The sequence below is a fragment of the Mobula hypostoma genome, chromosome 16, assembly GCF_963921235.1.
Source record: "Mobula hypostoma chromosome 16, sMobHyp1.1, whole genome shotgun sequence".
NCBI classification, from domain to species: Eukaryota; Metazoa; Chordata; class Chondrichthyes; order Myliobatiformes; family Myliobatidae; genus Mobula; species Mobula hypostoma.
In genome coordinates, this window is record NC_086112.1 from 45,495,916 (window position 1) to 45,515,066 (window position 19,151).

Here is a 19,151-nt window from a genome sequence, read left to right on the forward strand (position 1 = left end):
AACATAGGCAACAAGACCTTCCAGATGACCACAATGCCTTCTATGCCCGCTTTGTCCATCAAAACATGGAGGAACTATCACAAACTCCCACAGCCCCCGATGATCTTGTGAGTTCAGACTCTGAGGCCAACATGAGAGCAGCCTTCAGGAAGGTGAACCCATAGAAAGCATCCAGCCCAGGTGGGATACTAGGCCAAGTACTAAAGACCTGTGCTAATCAATTAGCTGGAATCTTCACTAGGATCTTTAACCTCTCGCTTTGGCAGTCAGAGGTACCCGCCTGCTTCAAGCAAGCTTCAATTATGCCTAAGAAGAATGTGGCAGCCTGCCTCAATGACTATCATCCAGCAGCACTTACATCCACAGCGATGAAGTGCTTTGAGAAGCTGGTGATGAAGTATATCAACTCCTGCCTGAGAAGTGATCATCATCCGCTCCACTTTGTCTACAAAAGCAACAGGTCTGCAGCAGATGCCATCTCATTGGCTCTTTACTCAACCTTGGAATATCTGGACAGCAAAGAGGCTTACATCAAGATGGTCATTACCACATACCATCATCCCCTCAAAAATAATCAATATGCTTCAAGACCTTGACCTCAATACCTCCTTGTGCAATTGGATCCTTGATTTCATGACTTATGAACCCCCATAAGTTTGGATTGGCAACAACAATGTCCTCAATGATCTCCATCCACCCATGTGCATCACAAGTCTGTGTGCTTAGCCGCCTGCTCTGCTCTCTTTACACATTTGACTGTGCATAGCTATGCAAAGCTCCAATGCCATATTCAAGTTTACTGACGACACCACTGTCATAAGCCGAATCAAAGGTGGTGACAAATTGAACTATTCCCACAACCTATGGACTCACTTCTAAAGACTCTTCATCTCATATTCTCGATATTTATTGCGTATTTATTATTCTTATTTCTTTGTTTTTGTATTCTCACAGTTAGTTGTCTGTTGCTCACTGGCTGAACCTCCAAGTTGGTGCGTTCTTTCATCGGTTCTGTTATGGCTGCTACTTTATTATGGATTTAATGCATATGCCCACAAAAAAATTAATCTCATAGATGTATATATGGCGACATCCACGTACTTTGATAATAAAATTACTTTGAAAACTTGAAATTTGAACTTTATTTACCACCACATTCATATTTTGTCTACTGGTTTCTCACCAGCAAATAATATTATCGATATAACCAATACACACACAATGCTGTAGGAACTCAGCAGACCAGGCAGCATCTATGGAAAAGAGTACAGTCTATGTTTCAGGCCGACACCCTTCAGCAGGACTAGAGAAACATAGTCAGAGTTAGAAGGTGGGGGGACGGGAGGTAGAAACACGTGATAGGTGGAACTGGGGCGGGGGGGTTGAAGTAAAGAGTTGGGAAGTTGATTGGTGAAGAGGTACAAGGCTGGAGAAGAAGGAATCTAACTGGAGAAAACAGAAGGCAATGGAAGAAAGAAAAAGGGGGAGGAAAACCAGACGGAGGCTACGGGCAGGCAAGGATATAAGGCGAGAGAGAGAAAAGGGGATGGGGAATAGAGAAGGGGTGGCATTACCAGAAGCATCAATTCATCAATTCCTCTAACTTAGGTAATCCCTCCACCCCACTTCTCTGGTTCTTCTCCCCTTTTTCTGTTTTCATGGCCTTCTGTTTTCTCCTATTAGATTCCCTCTTCTGGAAGGGTTTTGGAGAATCAGGAGATATTCCACTATCACAAATTATCTCTGAACTTGTGTTGCAACTGCTATTGTCACCATGGCTACTCGAGTTAATTTTCTAAACAGCAGTGACTCCTAGAAGATATTGACGCAAAGTTCAAAGTTTGAAGCAAACTTATTATCAAAGTATATATATGTCAACATTTACAACCCTGAGATTAATTTTCTTGTGGGTATTCACAATATATACAAGAAACAGAATAGAATCAATGCAGAACTGCACCCAACAGGATGGCCAACCAATGTGCAAATGACAACAAACAGTGAAAGAACAAGAAAGAAAGAAAAAATGGAAATAAAAATAATAAAAAAATAAATATTTAAATGGTACAGAAACACAGACTGACATTCCATTTTGTGGCTGAAGACCTCTGTTTACCATGTACAGCACAGATGTTACATGTCACATCACCCTAGCCCAAACACTGTATAGATCTTGCTACATGCAGAGCAAGACTCTTTAGTTATTAAGAATGACTAATGAAACTGAACACAGTGATGGGCAAACTTCCTAATACTAACATCATGGAAGGAAAGATATTAATGAAGCATTTGGCCCTAAGAACTACTGTGGCAAAATTGTGCAACCCAGATGACTATACTCTGGGTAGGAGTGGAAATTCCAATGCTTAATCTGTTGAAGGCAGAGGCTAGTGAGATGCAAGGTGAGAACACGGGAATTCCTTCCTGATTCTGCAAAAGAGAGAGAAAGGGTAAAGTAGCACACCACAAACATGAGGGCAATCAGAGGATTAAAGCCCAGGGGCAGAGTCTCATATTCTGGAAGGAAAACAAAAGGAATCAAAAACAGACGTACTGCAAGAAAGGTGACATTAACACGACAGATATAACAAGTGACTGAGAAAGCAAAAGAATGCAACAAAATCCTTAAAGGAAGCAAAGTGGAAGAAAGTCCAGTACATCTCTACAAATCATTACCTTTCTGAGATGTAACACAATGCTTCACAACACTGGATTACTTTTTTTCCTCAATTTTAAATTATCATGTTGTTAAAATAGCAGGTGTAAAGAGATAGAAAATAATAATTCATATTATTGTAAAATGGAATTAATCTTATATCAATGAAAGGTATAAAAACTGGTTTACAAATTTGGAACAGTGATCAATGAAACCTTTCATTCATGGCACTTTGCTTGTTTTCTTGTTCTAATACTAGACCAAATCAAAATTATTTTAAAGTAGATTTTCAAACCACATTTAGATGTTACTACAAATCTTAGTCACAATACAATATACTTATGTAGACTGATGTCTGCTTGGGAAAGGCTCCTTGTTATATTAAGTTATCAAACCGTATTTAGATGTCAGCTAAGTACTACATTAACGGTATTATTGAGGGCATAACCAGTATAATAGAGAGCTTTTCCCAAGCAGGTATCAATCTACTAAAATAAGGCACGAAACAATGCTGATATACAATTTCTCAGAAATGCTGACCAAATGTATCTATAAATAAAATGCAGTAAGAGCACTGCAAAGGTAGAGAAAATGCTCATAAACCTTGCAGTATACAGGAGTTGCTATTTCTCCAAAGTTAGAAGTCTTGGCTCCTTGCTCACTTTAATTCTGTTATGGATGCGAATGTCACTGAAAATCAGCAGTTGGGAATTAGGAAATTGCAAAGTGAAATTGACGATATTTATACGTTGGAAACTCAAAGAAATTTTCTTTACCTGAGACAAAAGAATTATGAAGTAGGAGGTAAATCAGCTAGATTATTAGCGTATAAATTACGAAAACAACAAGCAGACAATACAATTCATAAAATAAAGAATCCAAAGACAAAGCTTGTGGAGAGTACAATAGGGAAAATTAAAGAGAGTTTTGAAACATATTATCGAGCGCTGTACTCCCAACCCCAGGCCTCCAATGAGCCCTATATACACAGTTTATTGAATTCTTTAGATCTACCTAAACTTACAGATTTACAAAATGAAAGTCTATTAGAACCAGTAACTGCCAAAGAACTGAATGTGGCCATCTCTAGGTTAAAGGCTGGAAAGTCCCCGGGTTCAGATGGGTTTACCTCAGAGTGGTACAAATCCCTGAAGACACAGTTAGCCCCATTACTACTTAACACCTTTAATTGGATCTTGCAGAGAAGAGAAACTCCACCTTCCTGGAAAGAAGCGGTTATTTCAGTTATTCCTAAAGAGGGTAAAGATAAACTAGAATGTGGCAATTATCAGCCAATTAGTGTTCTTAATTTAGATTACAAACTATTTACATCTATATTAGCACGCAGATTGGAAAAGCTCTTACCTGGCCTAATCCACTTAGACCAGACTGGATTTATTCAACAAAGGCAAACACAGGACAACATAAGGAGAACTCTACACATATTAGAACAGGATAATAAGAACGAGACAGAGACAATGGTAGTAGGATTAGACACTGAGAAAGCTTTTGATTCGGTTAGTTGGGCATTCCTATACAGAGTGTTAGGAAGATTCGGCTTTCAAGAAAAGTTTATTAAAGTAATTCAGACTCTATATGACAGCCCTACAGCCCGAATTAAGATAAATGGAGACTTCTCTGACTCCTTCATTTTAGAGAGAGGCACTAGACAGGGATGCCCAATTTCTCCTCTCCTTTTTGCGCTATATATTGAACCACTTGCCCAACTAATAAGACAGAGCGAAATCGTAAAAGGTATCAAGGTGGCAGGGATTGAACAGAAAGTGGCGTTATTCGCAGATGATGTTTTAGTCTATCTGAGTGAACCAGAAAAATCATTTATAGGATTGTTCACACTGTTGGATGACTTTGGGAAAATATCAGGTTATAAAATAAATGTAAAGAAAACGCAGGTTATGTCCCTAAATTATACACCATCCAAAAAATTGCAGGATACATATGATCTTAAGTGGGAAGCTAAATCATTAAAATATTTAGGAATAACCCTGCAGAAGGATCTTTCAGCACTGTCACAGGTAAATTATGGGCCATTAATCTCAGAGATAAAAGCAGATATGCATAGATGGAATCTTATCCCTTTTTTAAGTTTAAATTCAAGGATAAATACTATAAAAATGAATATTCTTCCTCAGTTACTGTATCTTTTCCGTACTTTACCTGTGGAGGTGGATGTTAATCAATTCAGGGAATGGGACAAATGGATTTCCCGCTTCATTTGGCAAGGAAAGAAACCTAGAATTTGATATAACACCTTACAGTTAGGGAAGAAAGGAGGAGGTATGGTTCTTCCTTGCCTGAGAAATTATTTTTATGCCTCACAGATAACCCCTCTGTTATATTGGTGTAATAGGGAATATAAGGCTAGATGGAAGGAAATAGAATTTGGATTGGTTGACAGTTTTCCTCTACAGGCCTCAATAGCTGACAAAGGATTGATGGCCCAATTGGAAAAATTTAAAGACAGTTGGATAAATCTTACATTAAAAGTATGGCAGAAGGTGGTTAATTCATGTGGAATTAATAACATGTTAAAACTCTTCAGATGGTGTGCATATGATACCGAATTCCTTCCCAACAGAGGAGATAAAAGATTTGAGCTATGGATAAAGAAAGGTCTTACACCCTACCTCTCATTTATACATAAAAGAGTATTACAAAGTTTCCAAATCCTGCAGGACAAACATGGCCTAGAACACAATGACTTTTTTAGGTACCTTCAAGTACGAAATTACATTAACCAGAGTTGTAGATATACTCTCCCATGCTAAAAATGTAAATACATTGTATATTAAAGAGAAGTGGGAGAAAGAAGCGGGGTTGGTACTTTCAGAGGAGGCTTGGGGAAAAATATGCAGCTTTCAGTGGTCTTCGACTAATTCTTTGACTTGGAGAGAACATTGTTGGAAAAATATTATAAGATACTTCAAGACCCCATATCAGGAAAAATATAAAGATACAAACGTGACGTGTTAGAGAAGGTGCGGCTCCAAGGAGGCAAATCATTTCCATATTTTCTGGGATTGTCCCAAATTAAGTCTATATTGGGAAGGTATTCATAGAACATTAGTTAAGGTACTTAGGACCCAGATACCTCTGAACTTTGAGACGCTTTATTTGGGGCATGTATTGTTTCTTGAACAGAAGGAAGATATAAAGTTGCTGCAGGCCCTTTTAGCGGCAAATAAGAAATCAATCACTAGAAAGTGGCTAAATCCAATACCACCTACATTAGAAGATTGGCACGAAATTATCTTGGAAATATTTAAAATGGAAAAGTTGACATACTCCCTGAGAATTCAAAAAGAAAAATTTTATCAAATCTGGAATAAATGGATTGAATATATAACCCCAATGCGAGCAGACTTTAGATGACTCTCCTAATGATTTATACTGCTCTTCTCATCAACACAGTAATATTGCTAACGTAAGCACCCCTAGTCTAAATGTTTACTGTTTTTGTTTTTTTTTGGAAAATAGAGAATTAATACAAGTAAAGGAAAAGATTTGGGTAAGGGATAAAAAATGATAAAATTAAGTAAATAAGTACATAGGGATTGGATAATTATGTTTGCGGGCAGGAGCAAGTATGAACAAGTTAGGATATAAACACCTACAATGGTTGTTACATAGGCTTACATACAACATTTTGGACCAGAAGAAATGCTCCAGAGGAGATATATGGAAACTATTACTAATCCACTATTATTACTATTTTTCTTAACAATTAATACCATTACTTAGCCTAATAGATTAGAATTTCCACTGTACATAATTACCTATTTAAGTGTCTAATTTCTTTTTATATCATCTCAATGTGTACTTAAGAATGTATAAATAATTATAGTTTTATACATATAAAAGAATGGAAACAGTTATACATGTGAAAAAAGTACATGATACTTGTGAATTCCTTATCCAAACAAAAATAAATTTAAAAAAAAAATCAGCAGTTATCGCCCAAACTACCTTCAATAAGTAAAAGTGAGCTGCCTTCTTGAACCGCTGTTGTCTGAGTGGTGAAGGTATTGAGTCAGGTGTAGCAGGGTTTAGTGTCAAACGTAATGGAGAATGGGTCTTGATGAAGGGTTTCCGCCCAAAACATTGACTGCTTATTCCCCTCCATCGATGCTGCCTCTCCTGCTGAATTTCTCCAGCATTTTGTGTATGTTGCTTTGGGTTTCCAGCATTCGCAGAATCTCTTGTGTGTATGGAGAATATAGTACCAAAATCTGGATAGCGTGCAATTTGAAAGGAACAAGGAGGTTGTGTAGTTCCCAGTTGACTGTTGGCAGAGGTCCCGGAATTGGGAGGTGCTGTCATACAAAACAAGTTATTTTGAAGATGAAATGCACGACCAACTGCCCTCCAGAAATGGAGAGAATCAACTTTTGCGGTGAAGCATTGAATACCAAGCAAAGGACTGTTTTATCCTGGATGGTACTGAGTTTTCAAAGGTTTCGATCTTCCAGGCACATGGAGAGTATCCTATCATACCCCTGATATGGCAGACAGATGGTGTAGTTATTTGGCTAGTCAGGAAATGAGACACTTGCTATAAGCTTCCTCGCCACAGACCTCCTAAAACAACAGTATTAAGCTGGCTAGTCAAGTTAAGTATCTGGTTAATGGCGATGACCCTGGATAGTTAATCATGAGAGAGTTGGCAATGATAATGCTATTAAATGTCAAAGGGACATGGTCAGATACTTGAGAGAAATAATTATCCCTTGCACTTGTGTTTACAAGACGCTGAGGATACAATATGGACAATTTCATTATCTGATTAGCAACAAGGGGAAAAAGTTGTACAATCATCAGCAAGCATCCTTATTACTGACATATGATCATTGAAGAGGCATCTCAAGATGGCTGGACCTTTAACATTGTCCAAAACATTTCTGTAGCAATATTCTGAAGCTGAAGGAACTGACTGCCAGCAAATGTTACAGCTTCTTTTAGCTAGGTATAGGTTCAGCCATTGAAGACTATCTATTACATTTCTGCTGATTTTCAACATAAATTCATCAAAACCAATATTTATACTTGATTAATTATGCCAGTCACAGATGTTTAAATAATGATTCCTTACTATTTATTAACTTACATGTAATTTTTTTTCTCCCCAATCAATCAAAGGAGAAAAGTACATATTTCAGAAAAAGAAATTTTGAGACATAGCTCTCAGGAAAAATTTTTATCTTCATAAAATTAAGTGCACTATCATCAGAAAAATAAGATATTATGGATTGTCCCTATTTGAATTAGTTCAAGTTCATGTTCAATTTCAAGTTTAACTGTCATTCAACCATACATGAATACCCAAGAATAGAGCCAAATGCAACGACGTTATCCTGGGACCAAGGTGCAAAACATAGTACCAACAGTCATACACAACACTAGACACATATAGCATATATAAGACAGCAAGTGCATATGAGATAGCTAGCACACACATAGCAGTAAAATACAAACACACAAAAAATATAGTTCAAGTCCCTGAGTCCATGAATGTTGCAGCAGTCAAACACAACAGAGCTTGTTTTCTGCCGAGCGAGCACTGGAGGGCAGCACTGACTCCAGCATGGATGTCGTGCCACACTGCCTCCGGCATTCCAGCACCTCCCCCTGAGTGGCTGAAAACAAGAGAAACTACAGCTTGAGGCCTAGTCCTCGCTACAAGCAAGGCCACGCAGCTTCTCAGCTAATCGCCAATAAGCCAATGAATTGGACTTACAGCATTCCACACCATCAATGTCCAACAGGGTCTTATGATCACAAGAAAAGCAATTAAAGATAGTGACTCACTGTTAGACCACACATCTGTCACGCACCAAGACATCTCTATCGCAGGCAGTCTCACGGTCCACTCCAAGTCCAGCTACTTCAGTTTCTCCGCCAACTAGCAACTCACTGATGGTGTAGAGCTGCAGAACTTTTAAGTTTCTTAATATCAAGCAGGGTCTTGCGATCGTAAAAAATACATTTAGAAAAGGCAATAACTGGTTGACTCCGTAGAAACCACTGCCTCTGAGCGCATCACCATCTTACCAGAAGTTAATCACTGACAACCTGCTGAATGTTGTTCAGAATGACATTCAGATTTGTCAGAATGACACAATTTCATGCTTCATTACAGGCTCCTTCCCAATGTTTTATCATCATTACTTGGCTAACATACATTAAGAATTTAGTAAGTAAGCGACAATAGAGCATGAACACTAATGCCAAGTCTGATGGCACAGAAATAATTTACTAGGATTACATTCAGGGATAAAGAGTCATGAGAACAGACTTTGATTATTCTTCGTCAAGCAGAGGTAATTAAATGGAGATCCAATAGAAATGTTCAAAATTATAAGGGGTTTTGATAAGCATCATTAACAGTTCAAACGACACGAATTTGAAATAGCTGGTAAAAGCTCAAATTCTCTTGAACTCTAATTTTTTTTCAGATATTTAACTAAAACAGTTCAGCTCTCAAGGAGATGGCTTTATGCTTTGAGTTGAAATAGTGATTGGAAACAGATTCTATAGCAAATTTCTGAAGGGAACTGGATATGTACATATAGAATAGAAAAAAATAGCTGCAGACTGAATAGATTGTACAGAGGAGTGAGACAAACTATTGTTTTATTTTTCTAAAAAGTGAGCATAGGCAGGATATATGTGTACCTCTGATGTATCATATTATAATTTACACCATTATAGAATGATACAATATAAGACGAGTCCATTATCCTTATCACATTCCATTGCCCTTGTAATTCCTGTTGGCATCATGCTGCAGATATGCCAACTTGGTCTTTGACAATGTGATTCTTCTCAGTGTTATTCAATTTGAAATTCTTCCCAAATCATTTAATACAAATTCACAGGAGAATAAATTGAGCCTGCCAATGAACATCTGTAAGTTGTTTCTAATCAAAAGACCTACCAGTAACGAGTCTGCTATAATAGCTTCAACTTCTGCTAAAGAAGTACATGGATGTGACATCAAAGATTCAGTAAGATGCAGAATAGCTTGTTCTAGACTAGGAAGATAACGCAGCCATAAGTTCATAACTGCAGACTCTGACAGGAAGATCTTTCTCCTAGTTAGAGGGAAAAGGATGAGAAAAGAATAAAAAAGATGAGATTAGTACTGTATTCCTTTTGAATGTGATTTAAAATCTTATTGATACTCAAATACAAATTGTAAATCTAGTTCCAAAAGATGCAAATCATCTCAGTCCCATCCAGAAACTGATGTCACATTAACTCTTCCACTAGTGCTGAAAATGGTGACTATGACTGCAGAAATGATGCCAGACTGACAGACTGCTGAATTTCAAAAAATAATACTTAAGCATGCTTATAACTTCAATTGTTTAGCAATACCTTTTAAATTGTACGTTAAACAGCAAAATGCCTGAACTTTTTACAGATCATTTTTTTTAAAACTCTAAATTTTTTTCAAGGTATTTAACTAAAAAGAGTTCAGCTCTTAACATATTATTGACTTGCAAATAAATTCAGATGCATCGACATATTGGTAGAGAATTTTGGGCATATTTCCAACTCTTTACTGTAACTCTGCACAATGATTGGGAATCTTTTGCAGAAAAAAAAGTTGCTACTTCTAGCAATACACACAAAATGCTGGTGGAACGCAGCAGGCCAGGCAGCACCTATAGGAAGAAGTACAGTCAACGTTTCGGGCCAAGACCCTTCATCAGGACTAACTGAAAGAAGAGATAGTAAGAGATTTGAAAGTGGGGGGAGGAGGAGGGGAGATCCAAAATGATAGGAGAAGATAGGAGGGGGAGGGGTGAACCTAAGAGCTGGAAAGTTGATTGGCAAAAGGGATACAGAGCTGGAGAAGGGGGAGGATCATGGGATGGGAGGCCTAGGGAGAAAGAAAGGGGGAGGGGAGCCCAGAGGAAAATGGAGAGCAGGTAAGGAGTGATTGTGAGAGGGATAGAGAGAGAAAAAAAGTGTTGGGGGGGGAATAAATGAATAAATAAGGGTTGGCGTGAGAAGGGGAGGAGGGGCATTAACGGAAGTTAGAGAAATTAATGTTCATGCTATCAGGTTGGAGGCTACCCAGACAGAATATAAGGTGTTGTTCCTCCAACCTGAGTGTGGCTTCATCTTGACAGTAGAGGAGGCTGTGGATAGACGTATCAGAATGGGAATGGGATGTGGAATTAAAATGTGTGGCCACTGGGAGATCCTGCTTTCTCTGGCAGGCAGAGTGTAGGTGATCAGCGATACAGTCTCCCAGTCTGCATCGGGACTTACCTATAGAAGGCCGCACCGGGAGCACCGGATGCAGTATATCACACCAGCCGACTCACAGGTGAAGTGTCGCCTCACCTGGAAGGACTGTCTGGGGCCCTGAATGGTGGTGAGGGAGGAAGTGTAAGGGTAGGTGTAGCACTTGTTCCACTTACAAGGATAAGTGCCAGGAGGGAGATCGGTGGGAAGGGATTGGGGGGACGAATGGACAAGGGAGTCGCATAGGGAGCGATTCAGCTCTTAGCTTCATCCCTCACCCTCCTGTCTTCTCCTATCATTTCGGATCTCCCCCTCCCACTCTCAAATCTCTTACTATCTCTTCTTTCAGTTAGTCCTGACGAAGGGTCTTGGCCCAAAACGTCGTCTGTACTTCTTCCTATAGATGTTGCCTGGCCTGCAGCGTTCCACCAGCATTTTGTGTGTGTTGCTTGAATTTCCAACATCTGCAGATTTTCTCGTGTCTGCTACTTCTATCTTTCTTCAAAACTCCCACCAAAATCATACAGATCAAGAGCTTCACGGACATTTCAAACAGCGATTGGCACACCAACCTCAGATTTAACATCGACAAAGTACCAAAAGACTGGGGTCTAAAAATGTTGGTAAATTAGAATATACAGATTCTTTTACTATCCTCAACCTCCAAAGTAACATAAAATCCATTTACTCCCTATCAATGCAGACTTGAATAATTCTTCCCATTTGATCTGAAATGGAATGCATCTGTCTTGCTAACTGTCAGCTCCCATCTTCAGTTCCTGTGAGGAACCATGCAACCAAAACAGTTCCTTAATAAAATCAAAAAGCTATTTTCAAAAATATAGATGTCAGTTCCAACCCATGCCCATTAATTGGTGCTTGTTGCTGCCTGGCTATAAATCAAATTTTCCATGAGGGCTGACTATCAAATTCTGAATAGAATGACCTTTTGCTAGGTTCCAACAGTCCATACTGACCATTTTTCACTGTAAGTGTTAGTAATTTCTAGGTATTGTGCAAATGTTGAAATCACAAACCTATTGCACTAGTTCTGCCTTGGAGTCCAGTAACAGTGCAGTCTTTTCAAGTTTTCCCCAACAGCTACAATGGGAAATTTGAGGTCCAAATTAGAAAAAGATCTGAAAGCCTGTTTTTTTTAAAATAGAGACTGTAAGGTCTGATCAAGAAATTCATTTGTTTTATTTGAAGTCTTTAGCATTTTAAAAATATTTAGTTTTTAGTGATTTTTATAACTCAATTATTTCAATTGTTTTAGTTATTAAAGTTTTTAAACTTCTGATTGTCAGCAACATTCAGAAATACTGGAAGAGCTGACAGTTTTGACAGATTGCAAAGCTGTGGTGGGGCATTGCCAACTGTCCAAGATTCCTAGAAGGGTTGGCCAGGATTTGTTCCGACTCATTCTTCTTGCCAACTAATATTGCTCAGGAGTCTTGCCAATCAGTTCCAGGACTGTCAAGAGCAGTGAGATCAGCCACTTAGATCTACAAAAGTTTTCCTTATTCCCCCGGGATCAATAAAGTATGACTATGACTATTTACAGTACTTAACTTTATTAATACATTGCAACTTTACACAAAGTGGCCTAACACCCATGAAATATAAACCTACTCTCTCAAAACAAAACTGCCAGAATGTAAATGTGCAGGGCACATATTAAGAACACAGAATAAAATTTACCCAAAACATAATCACTCAGGTGTAATGGATTAATGCAGAAAGTACAAGTAGTGCTTTAGTGAAGGCAAAAAAAAAACAAATGTATTCCAACTTAAATAAAATATACAGAGAAAGCCAGAATATATCCATTTGAAGTCAAAATTTTGAGGAAGAAACACAATTAAGATTATACTTCCCCTGAATAGGTTTGGTCTCCTGTCTTTTACATTTGGAGAATGAATTGAAGTCCACTTCAAACAGATGAGATCAAAGTGTATTCTGAATGCTGACATACAAATTCCTTCCAAAATATACTTAATTCTATTGATGGTTCTTCGGGTCTCCTAACACAAACTTTGTCATCGTAATGCTATTAATTAGCAATCATACTTTGATTTTATATTATAACTAAATGGAAACCATTTCACATGATCTTTACAGTTTTTTTTTGGTAATTATCTTAAATATGCCCTTTGGTTACCAAGCTGCCAGCCACTAGAAACAGTTTTGCTTCAGTCACTTAGTTGAAACCCTGTCTCTTTTTAGTACATCACCTAAATTGCTTCTGTACTGCTTTGTCAAAGGAGGATGTGTTTTCCAGTCTATCCACTAAACTATAATTCCTGGAAACCTTCTGGTAAAACTCTTTCATATCCCACCACATCCCGCCTAGAGTATAATGCCTAAAACTGAACATGCAACTCCAGCTTGGGATAAATGGGTTGGATATTGGTTTAAATGCACTATTTGATTCAATGGGTGCAGACTCAATGGTAAGGAGCAAAAGACTGCAGGATGCAGGAAAGAAGGGAAGGATAACAAAATGGTTGCAAACTTAATCGGCCCATAGGCCAACCTTTTTGATTACATGATGGCAGAAAAAAAAAAGGAAGTTTTTCCAGAACGGCAATATTGCTAGCTGCCCCAGTAGTTTTCTGCAACAGCTTCTGGTCATAGGTAGAGCCATAAAGACCAGAAGCTTGACACCCAGTCCTGCATTTGTTCTAAATAGACTAATCTCAGTTGTAGCATAATAGCAGAAGGGCTAAACAGCTTTGGTGGCTTCATGGGCTGAAAATAATGGACCTGAATTTACATAATTGCCTGGTATAGACCTCCTGACAGCAGCTCATCATACAAAGATTGTTGTTGTTGTTCCATTCCATGCTTTGTGGTAACCTTGCCATTTCTTTAGCACTTCTGTCTGCTTTTTTACGAGGCCGAGTTGCTAGCTCGACGCTCAATCCACACGGCCGAAATCATACAAGGAGCCGGCTGGATTCGAACCCTGGACTACTCACCTCGAAATTCGGTGTGATGACACTACATCATACAAAGATGCCTCCAACTTTAACCTGTGGAGGCCCAGCTCAGTGTCTAGGCTATTCACATTCAGAGGTATGACTAGTGCACTCACAAGAATGCTGAAAATAACCAGAATGTGGCCAATCATATGGCATGGTTACCTGCCAAAGCTATTGAAACCTTTCTGAATTTTTTTTTGACATTCAGAAGCAATCATTAAAAATTGTAGAAAACAAGATGCTTCCATACACTTAAAAATAAACTAAACCCAAGTCAAGATAAATGAACTGAAGATTGCTTAATGTAAGTAATGTAATGTATTCAACTTGCAGGTGGCACAGCTTAATGTTCCAGACGACTGATCCTGGGCTCAACGTATTGATGCAGTTACAAATAAAGCACAACAGTGGCTATATTTCATTTAGAGTTTGAGTAGACTTGGTATGTCACCAAAGACTCTTAAAAATTTCCACAGATATACTGTCGAGAGTATTTTAATTGGTTGCATCTCTGTCTGGTATGGAGGGGCTGCTGCAGAAAATTATAAACTCAGCCAGCTCCATCATGGGCACCGGGTGCCTTCTTATCATCAGGGACACCTTCCAGAGGTGCTGCCTCCATCATTCAGGATCCCCATCATCCAGAACATACCCTCTTCTTACTCCTACCATCAAAGAGGAGGTATAGTAACCTGAAGGTACAAGATCAACCTTTCAAGAACAGCTTCTTTTCCTTTGCCATCAGATTTCTGAATGGACCATGAACTCCTGACCATCTCACTTTTTTTTTCTTTTTTTGCACTAATTTAATTTTTTTATATATACAGTACTTATTGTAATTTATAGCTTCCTTTATTATTATGTATTGCAATGTACTGATGCCAAAAAGCAACAAATTTCACAACATATACCACTAATATTAAACCTGATTCTGACTTTGTTACAGAATACTGTTTAGAAACACAATTCTCCTGTGATGCAATGGGCCAGCTGTAATAAGCACCACTGCACATGATATGGGATATTGAACCAAAAAAAAGCACAAGGAGTTGAATGATCACAGGAGGTAGTGCAGATACTTTAAATCTAGAGTAGGACACACAAGGTGCTGGAGGAGCTCAGCAGTTCAAGCAGTACCTATGGATGGGAATAAGCTGTCGACATTTGGGGCCGAAACCCTTCGACAGGACTTGAATGGCTTCTTTCTGTCTCTTCTGTTCTTAGAGTCATAGAGGTACACAGTACAGAAACGTGCCCTTCGGCTGAACATGTCTATGTCAACCAAGATGTCTATCCAAGGTGGATACATTTGCTTCAGTTTGGCCCACATCCCTCTAAACCTTTTCCATCCATGGCACAAGATGCAGCAGTAGAATAGAAGAAAATTCCATGTAAGAAACATTTTTACCAGTACTAGAAAAGGATGATTAAAACAAAGTTTACTATATAATACGTAGTTAAAATACTCACTTTTTACACTCATTGTGGTGTTTATTCAAGCAATATGATGACTACGAAGTTTGCTTCAGAGACTAATCTACCCATCATCACATGACCAGCAAGAACAATGCGGTGCATGAAAATTGCCTGGCCTCATTATTTCCATTTGTGTCTTTAGTAATAAATATTTTGGTCTCTAACTTGGTGTGCTGCTGGGTTTTATTACTGCTTTCCGTTAAGGAACATATTATCTGTAGATGAATCTGTAGTTTTCAACAACCGTTGCAATTCCACTGGAAATTAGCTCTAGCCTCTAAAGCAGCATGATGCCAGTTCATTTTTGAAGCACAACAGCAGCATAAATTAATATGAAGAGACTGTTCCCAATTTTCAGCTACGTTAAAGAATTAGTATATAAATGTGATAGAACAAAAATTTATTTCATAAATTAAATGTTTTTCATGGACAAAAATTTACTTATCAAAAATTTTAATTGTTTTCATTAGTTAGTATTCAAATAAATATATTGTATTCTCAAGAATCCTTGAAATTCATAGCACAAGAAGCAGTTCTTTGGATTATTGTATCCATACCAGAACTAGATGATCAGCTGACAGCCTCAGCCCAAAATTATAATTCCCCATCCAAGGTAGTGTACTTGTGAATCTCATCTGCACTGTTCCTGACGTCATCATATCCTTACTGTAGTAACACACACAAAATGCTGTAGGAACTCAACAAGTCAGGCAGCATCTATGGAAATGAATAGATAGTTGATGTTTCAGGCCAAGACCCTTCTTCAGGACTGAGAAGGAAGGGGGAAGATGTCAGAATAAAAACATCGGGGAAGGAGAAAGAGGCTGGCTGTAAGGTAATAAGTGAAACCAGGTGGGTGGTAAAGGTCAGGGCTGGAGGACAAGGAATCTTATAGGAGAAGAGAGTGTACCTTAGGAGAAAGGAAAGGAGGAGGGAACCCGGGGGAAGTAATAGGCAGGTGGGAAGAGGTAAAAGGTCTGAGTGGGGAATAGAGGAGGGGAGGGTGAATTTGTTTACCGAAAGGAGAAATCAATATTCATGTCATCAGGTTGGAGGCTACCTGGACAGAATATAAGGTGTTGCTCCTCCACCCTGAGAATGGCCTCATCTTGGCATTAGAGAAGGACATGGACCAACACGTCAGACCAAGAATGGGAATCAGAATTAAAATGTTCAGCCACTGGGACGTTTCGCTTTTGGCACTTGGAGCAGTTGCCCAATTTACGACTGGCCTCACTCATGTAGAGGAGGCTGCATCGGGAGCGCCAGACACATTAGACAACTCAGCAGTTATTGCCTCGCCTGGAAGGACTGTTCAGGGTCCTGAACGGAGGTGAGGGAGGAAGAATATGAGCAGATGTAGCACTTAGGCCACTTGAAAGAATAAGTGCCAGGAAGGAGATTAGTGGGGAGGGAGAAACGGACAAGGGAATCGTGGAGGAGCAATCCCTGCAGAAAGTGGAAGTGGGGGGAGGAGTTATGAATATGTTTAGTGGTAGGATCCCCTTGGAGATGGTGCAAGTTGTAGAGGATAATGTGTTGGATGCAGAGGCTGATGGGACGGTAGGTGAGGACAAGAGGGACTCTATCACTATTATGCCGGCCAAGAAGATAGGGTGAGTGCAGGTGTTCGGGAAATGGAGGAGACGCTGGTGAGGACAGCATCAATAGTAGAGGGAGGGAAACCCCGTTGTTTAATGAAGGAGGACATCTCTGATGTCCTGGAATGGAAAGTTGCATCCTTTGAACAGATGTGGTGGAGGCGAAGAAACTGAGAAAGGGAAATAGCATTTTTACAGGAGATAGGGTGGGAAGAGGTATACTCGTGATAATGTTGGGAATCAGTATGTTTATAAAAGATGTCAGTTGATAGCTGGTCTCCAGAAATGGAGATAGAGAGATGGAGAAAGGGGAGGGAGGTGTCAGAGGTGAACCGAGTGAATTTAAGGGCAGGGTGGAAGTTAGAGGCAAAATTGATAAAAAAAAAATGATGAGCTCAGTACGGATGCATGAAGCAGCACCAATGTAGCAGAGGAAGAGTTGGGGAGTATAACAAGGGAAGGCTTCGAACATGGACTATTCTACGTAGTGAGGCAGGCATAGCTAAGGCCCATGGGAATGCCCCATGGCTACCCCTCAGGTTTGGAGAAAGTGGGAGGAGCCAAAGGAAAATTGTTGAGGGCGAGGACCAGTTGTGCCAGATGGAGGAGGGTTGTGGTGGTAAGGAATTGGTTAGTTCTTTTGTTAAGAAAGAAGCAGAGAGCTTTGAGGCCTTCTTGATGGGGGATAGAAGTGTTTAGAGACTGAACATCCATGGTGAAATTGAGGAGGTCAGGGCCAGGGAATTGAAAGTTACCGAGCAGATCGAGGGCATGAGAACTATCACAGATGTATTTTGGAAGGGACTAAACCAAGGGGATAGAATGGAATTGAGATATGAGGACACAAGTTCAGTAAGGCAGGAGCAGACAGAGAAAATAGGCCTACCTGGACAGTCCAGTCTGGATCTTGGGTAGGAGGTAGAAGTGAGCAGTGTGGGGTAAGAGAAGTATGAGTTTCGTGGCAGTGGATGAGAGCTTTCCAGAGTTGATGAGGTCAGTGATGGTGTTGGAGACAGTTTTCTCATGGTCGAGGTTGGGGTTAGGTACGAGGAGGCAGCTGAGAGTTTCAGCAAGGTAGAGGTCAGTGCACTACACTACAACAGCACCCCCTTTGTCAGCGGCTTTGATGGTAAAGTTGGGATTGAGAGTGGACGGCAGTGTGTTCAGAGGGTTAAAGTTCGAAGGGGAGAGGAGTGCTGAAGTCGAGACAGTTGATGTCTTGTCAGCAATTCAAAATGAAAAGATCCAGAGCAGGCAGAATCCTTAGTGTAGTTTGATGACATGAACTGTACTGTATTCTGCAATGGTTTTGCTAGTTCTATGTAGCTTTAGCATAACTTCCAGTTTCATATTCTATGCTTTGGCTGATAAAGGCTGGGATATGAAATGCTTTACTATCAACCCCTCTATTTTCAAAAATCTGTTGAGATAATTCTGAATCATTCTGTTCCTCTACATTCTTCTGTATCTGGCTACCAATCATGTTTATTTTCATCTTATTTGTCACTCTCATCGTCAAACATTATCCATTCTAAACCCTTTGAAAGTGTTCAATTCTGTCAAAATATTTCCAAAATGTAGGGCCTACCAAAAAATCAAACACACAGTTCTGTAAAGTTAATGCCTAAGCGGCACCTCAGAAGTTCTGCAGTGAGCATTTGTCCCACTCAGAGAAGAAAGATGTTTTGCTACCCCAATCTAAAACAAGTACATAATCTTGCTGTAACTTCCAAACACAAAATTCAGGTACATTATTAGGAAACAGCATCTATGATACATTTGGATCGTAAAAACAATAAGTTCAAGCCTCACTGTACAACACCAACTGCCTTAAAAGACATTGTCCTCAAACGTTCTCTCATCCCGACACTCTTCCGAAGCCTCCACAATTTTCACATTCAATCCTCCTAGAATGCAAAACCACACTCATCAAACTCAAACCTTCATCAAAAAATATAGCACTAAAGTGCTTCTTAGCTTTGGGGCAACACAAAACAAAAATGCATTCGGAACCAGATATCAGGCCAGGTAGAAAATATTTACTTGGGATAAATGAAAATGAGAAGAATCATAATCAGATTTATTATCACTGATGTGAAATTTGTTGTGTTGCTCAGTGAAAGATTAGAGCCAGGGAATCACCTAAGGTGATCAGAC

General features: G+C 39.3%; 1 protein-coding gene across 3 annotated transcripts in view; it reads right to left on the bottom strand.

Moving 5' to 3' along the window:
• The window catches only part of fancc (FA complementation group C), a 181,488-nt gene that overhangs the window by 54,958 nt on the left and 107,379 nt on the right, over positions 1–19,151 (bottom strand). For all 3 annotated transcript variants that reach the window (XM_063068860.1, XM_063068859.1, XM_063068861.1), the window contains exon 8: positions 9,612–9,768. In XM_063068860.1, the coding sequence (XP_062924930.1) occupies positions 9,612–9,768 (157 nt within the window). The remainder of the gene's footprint in view (positions 1–9,611; positions 9,769–19,151) is intronic.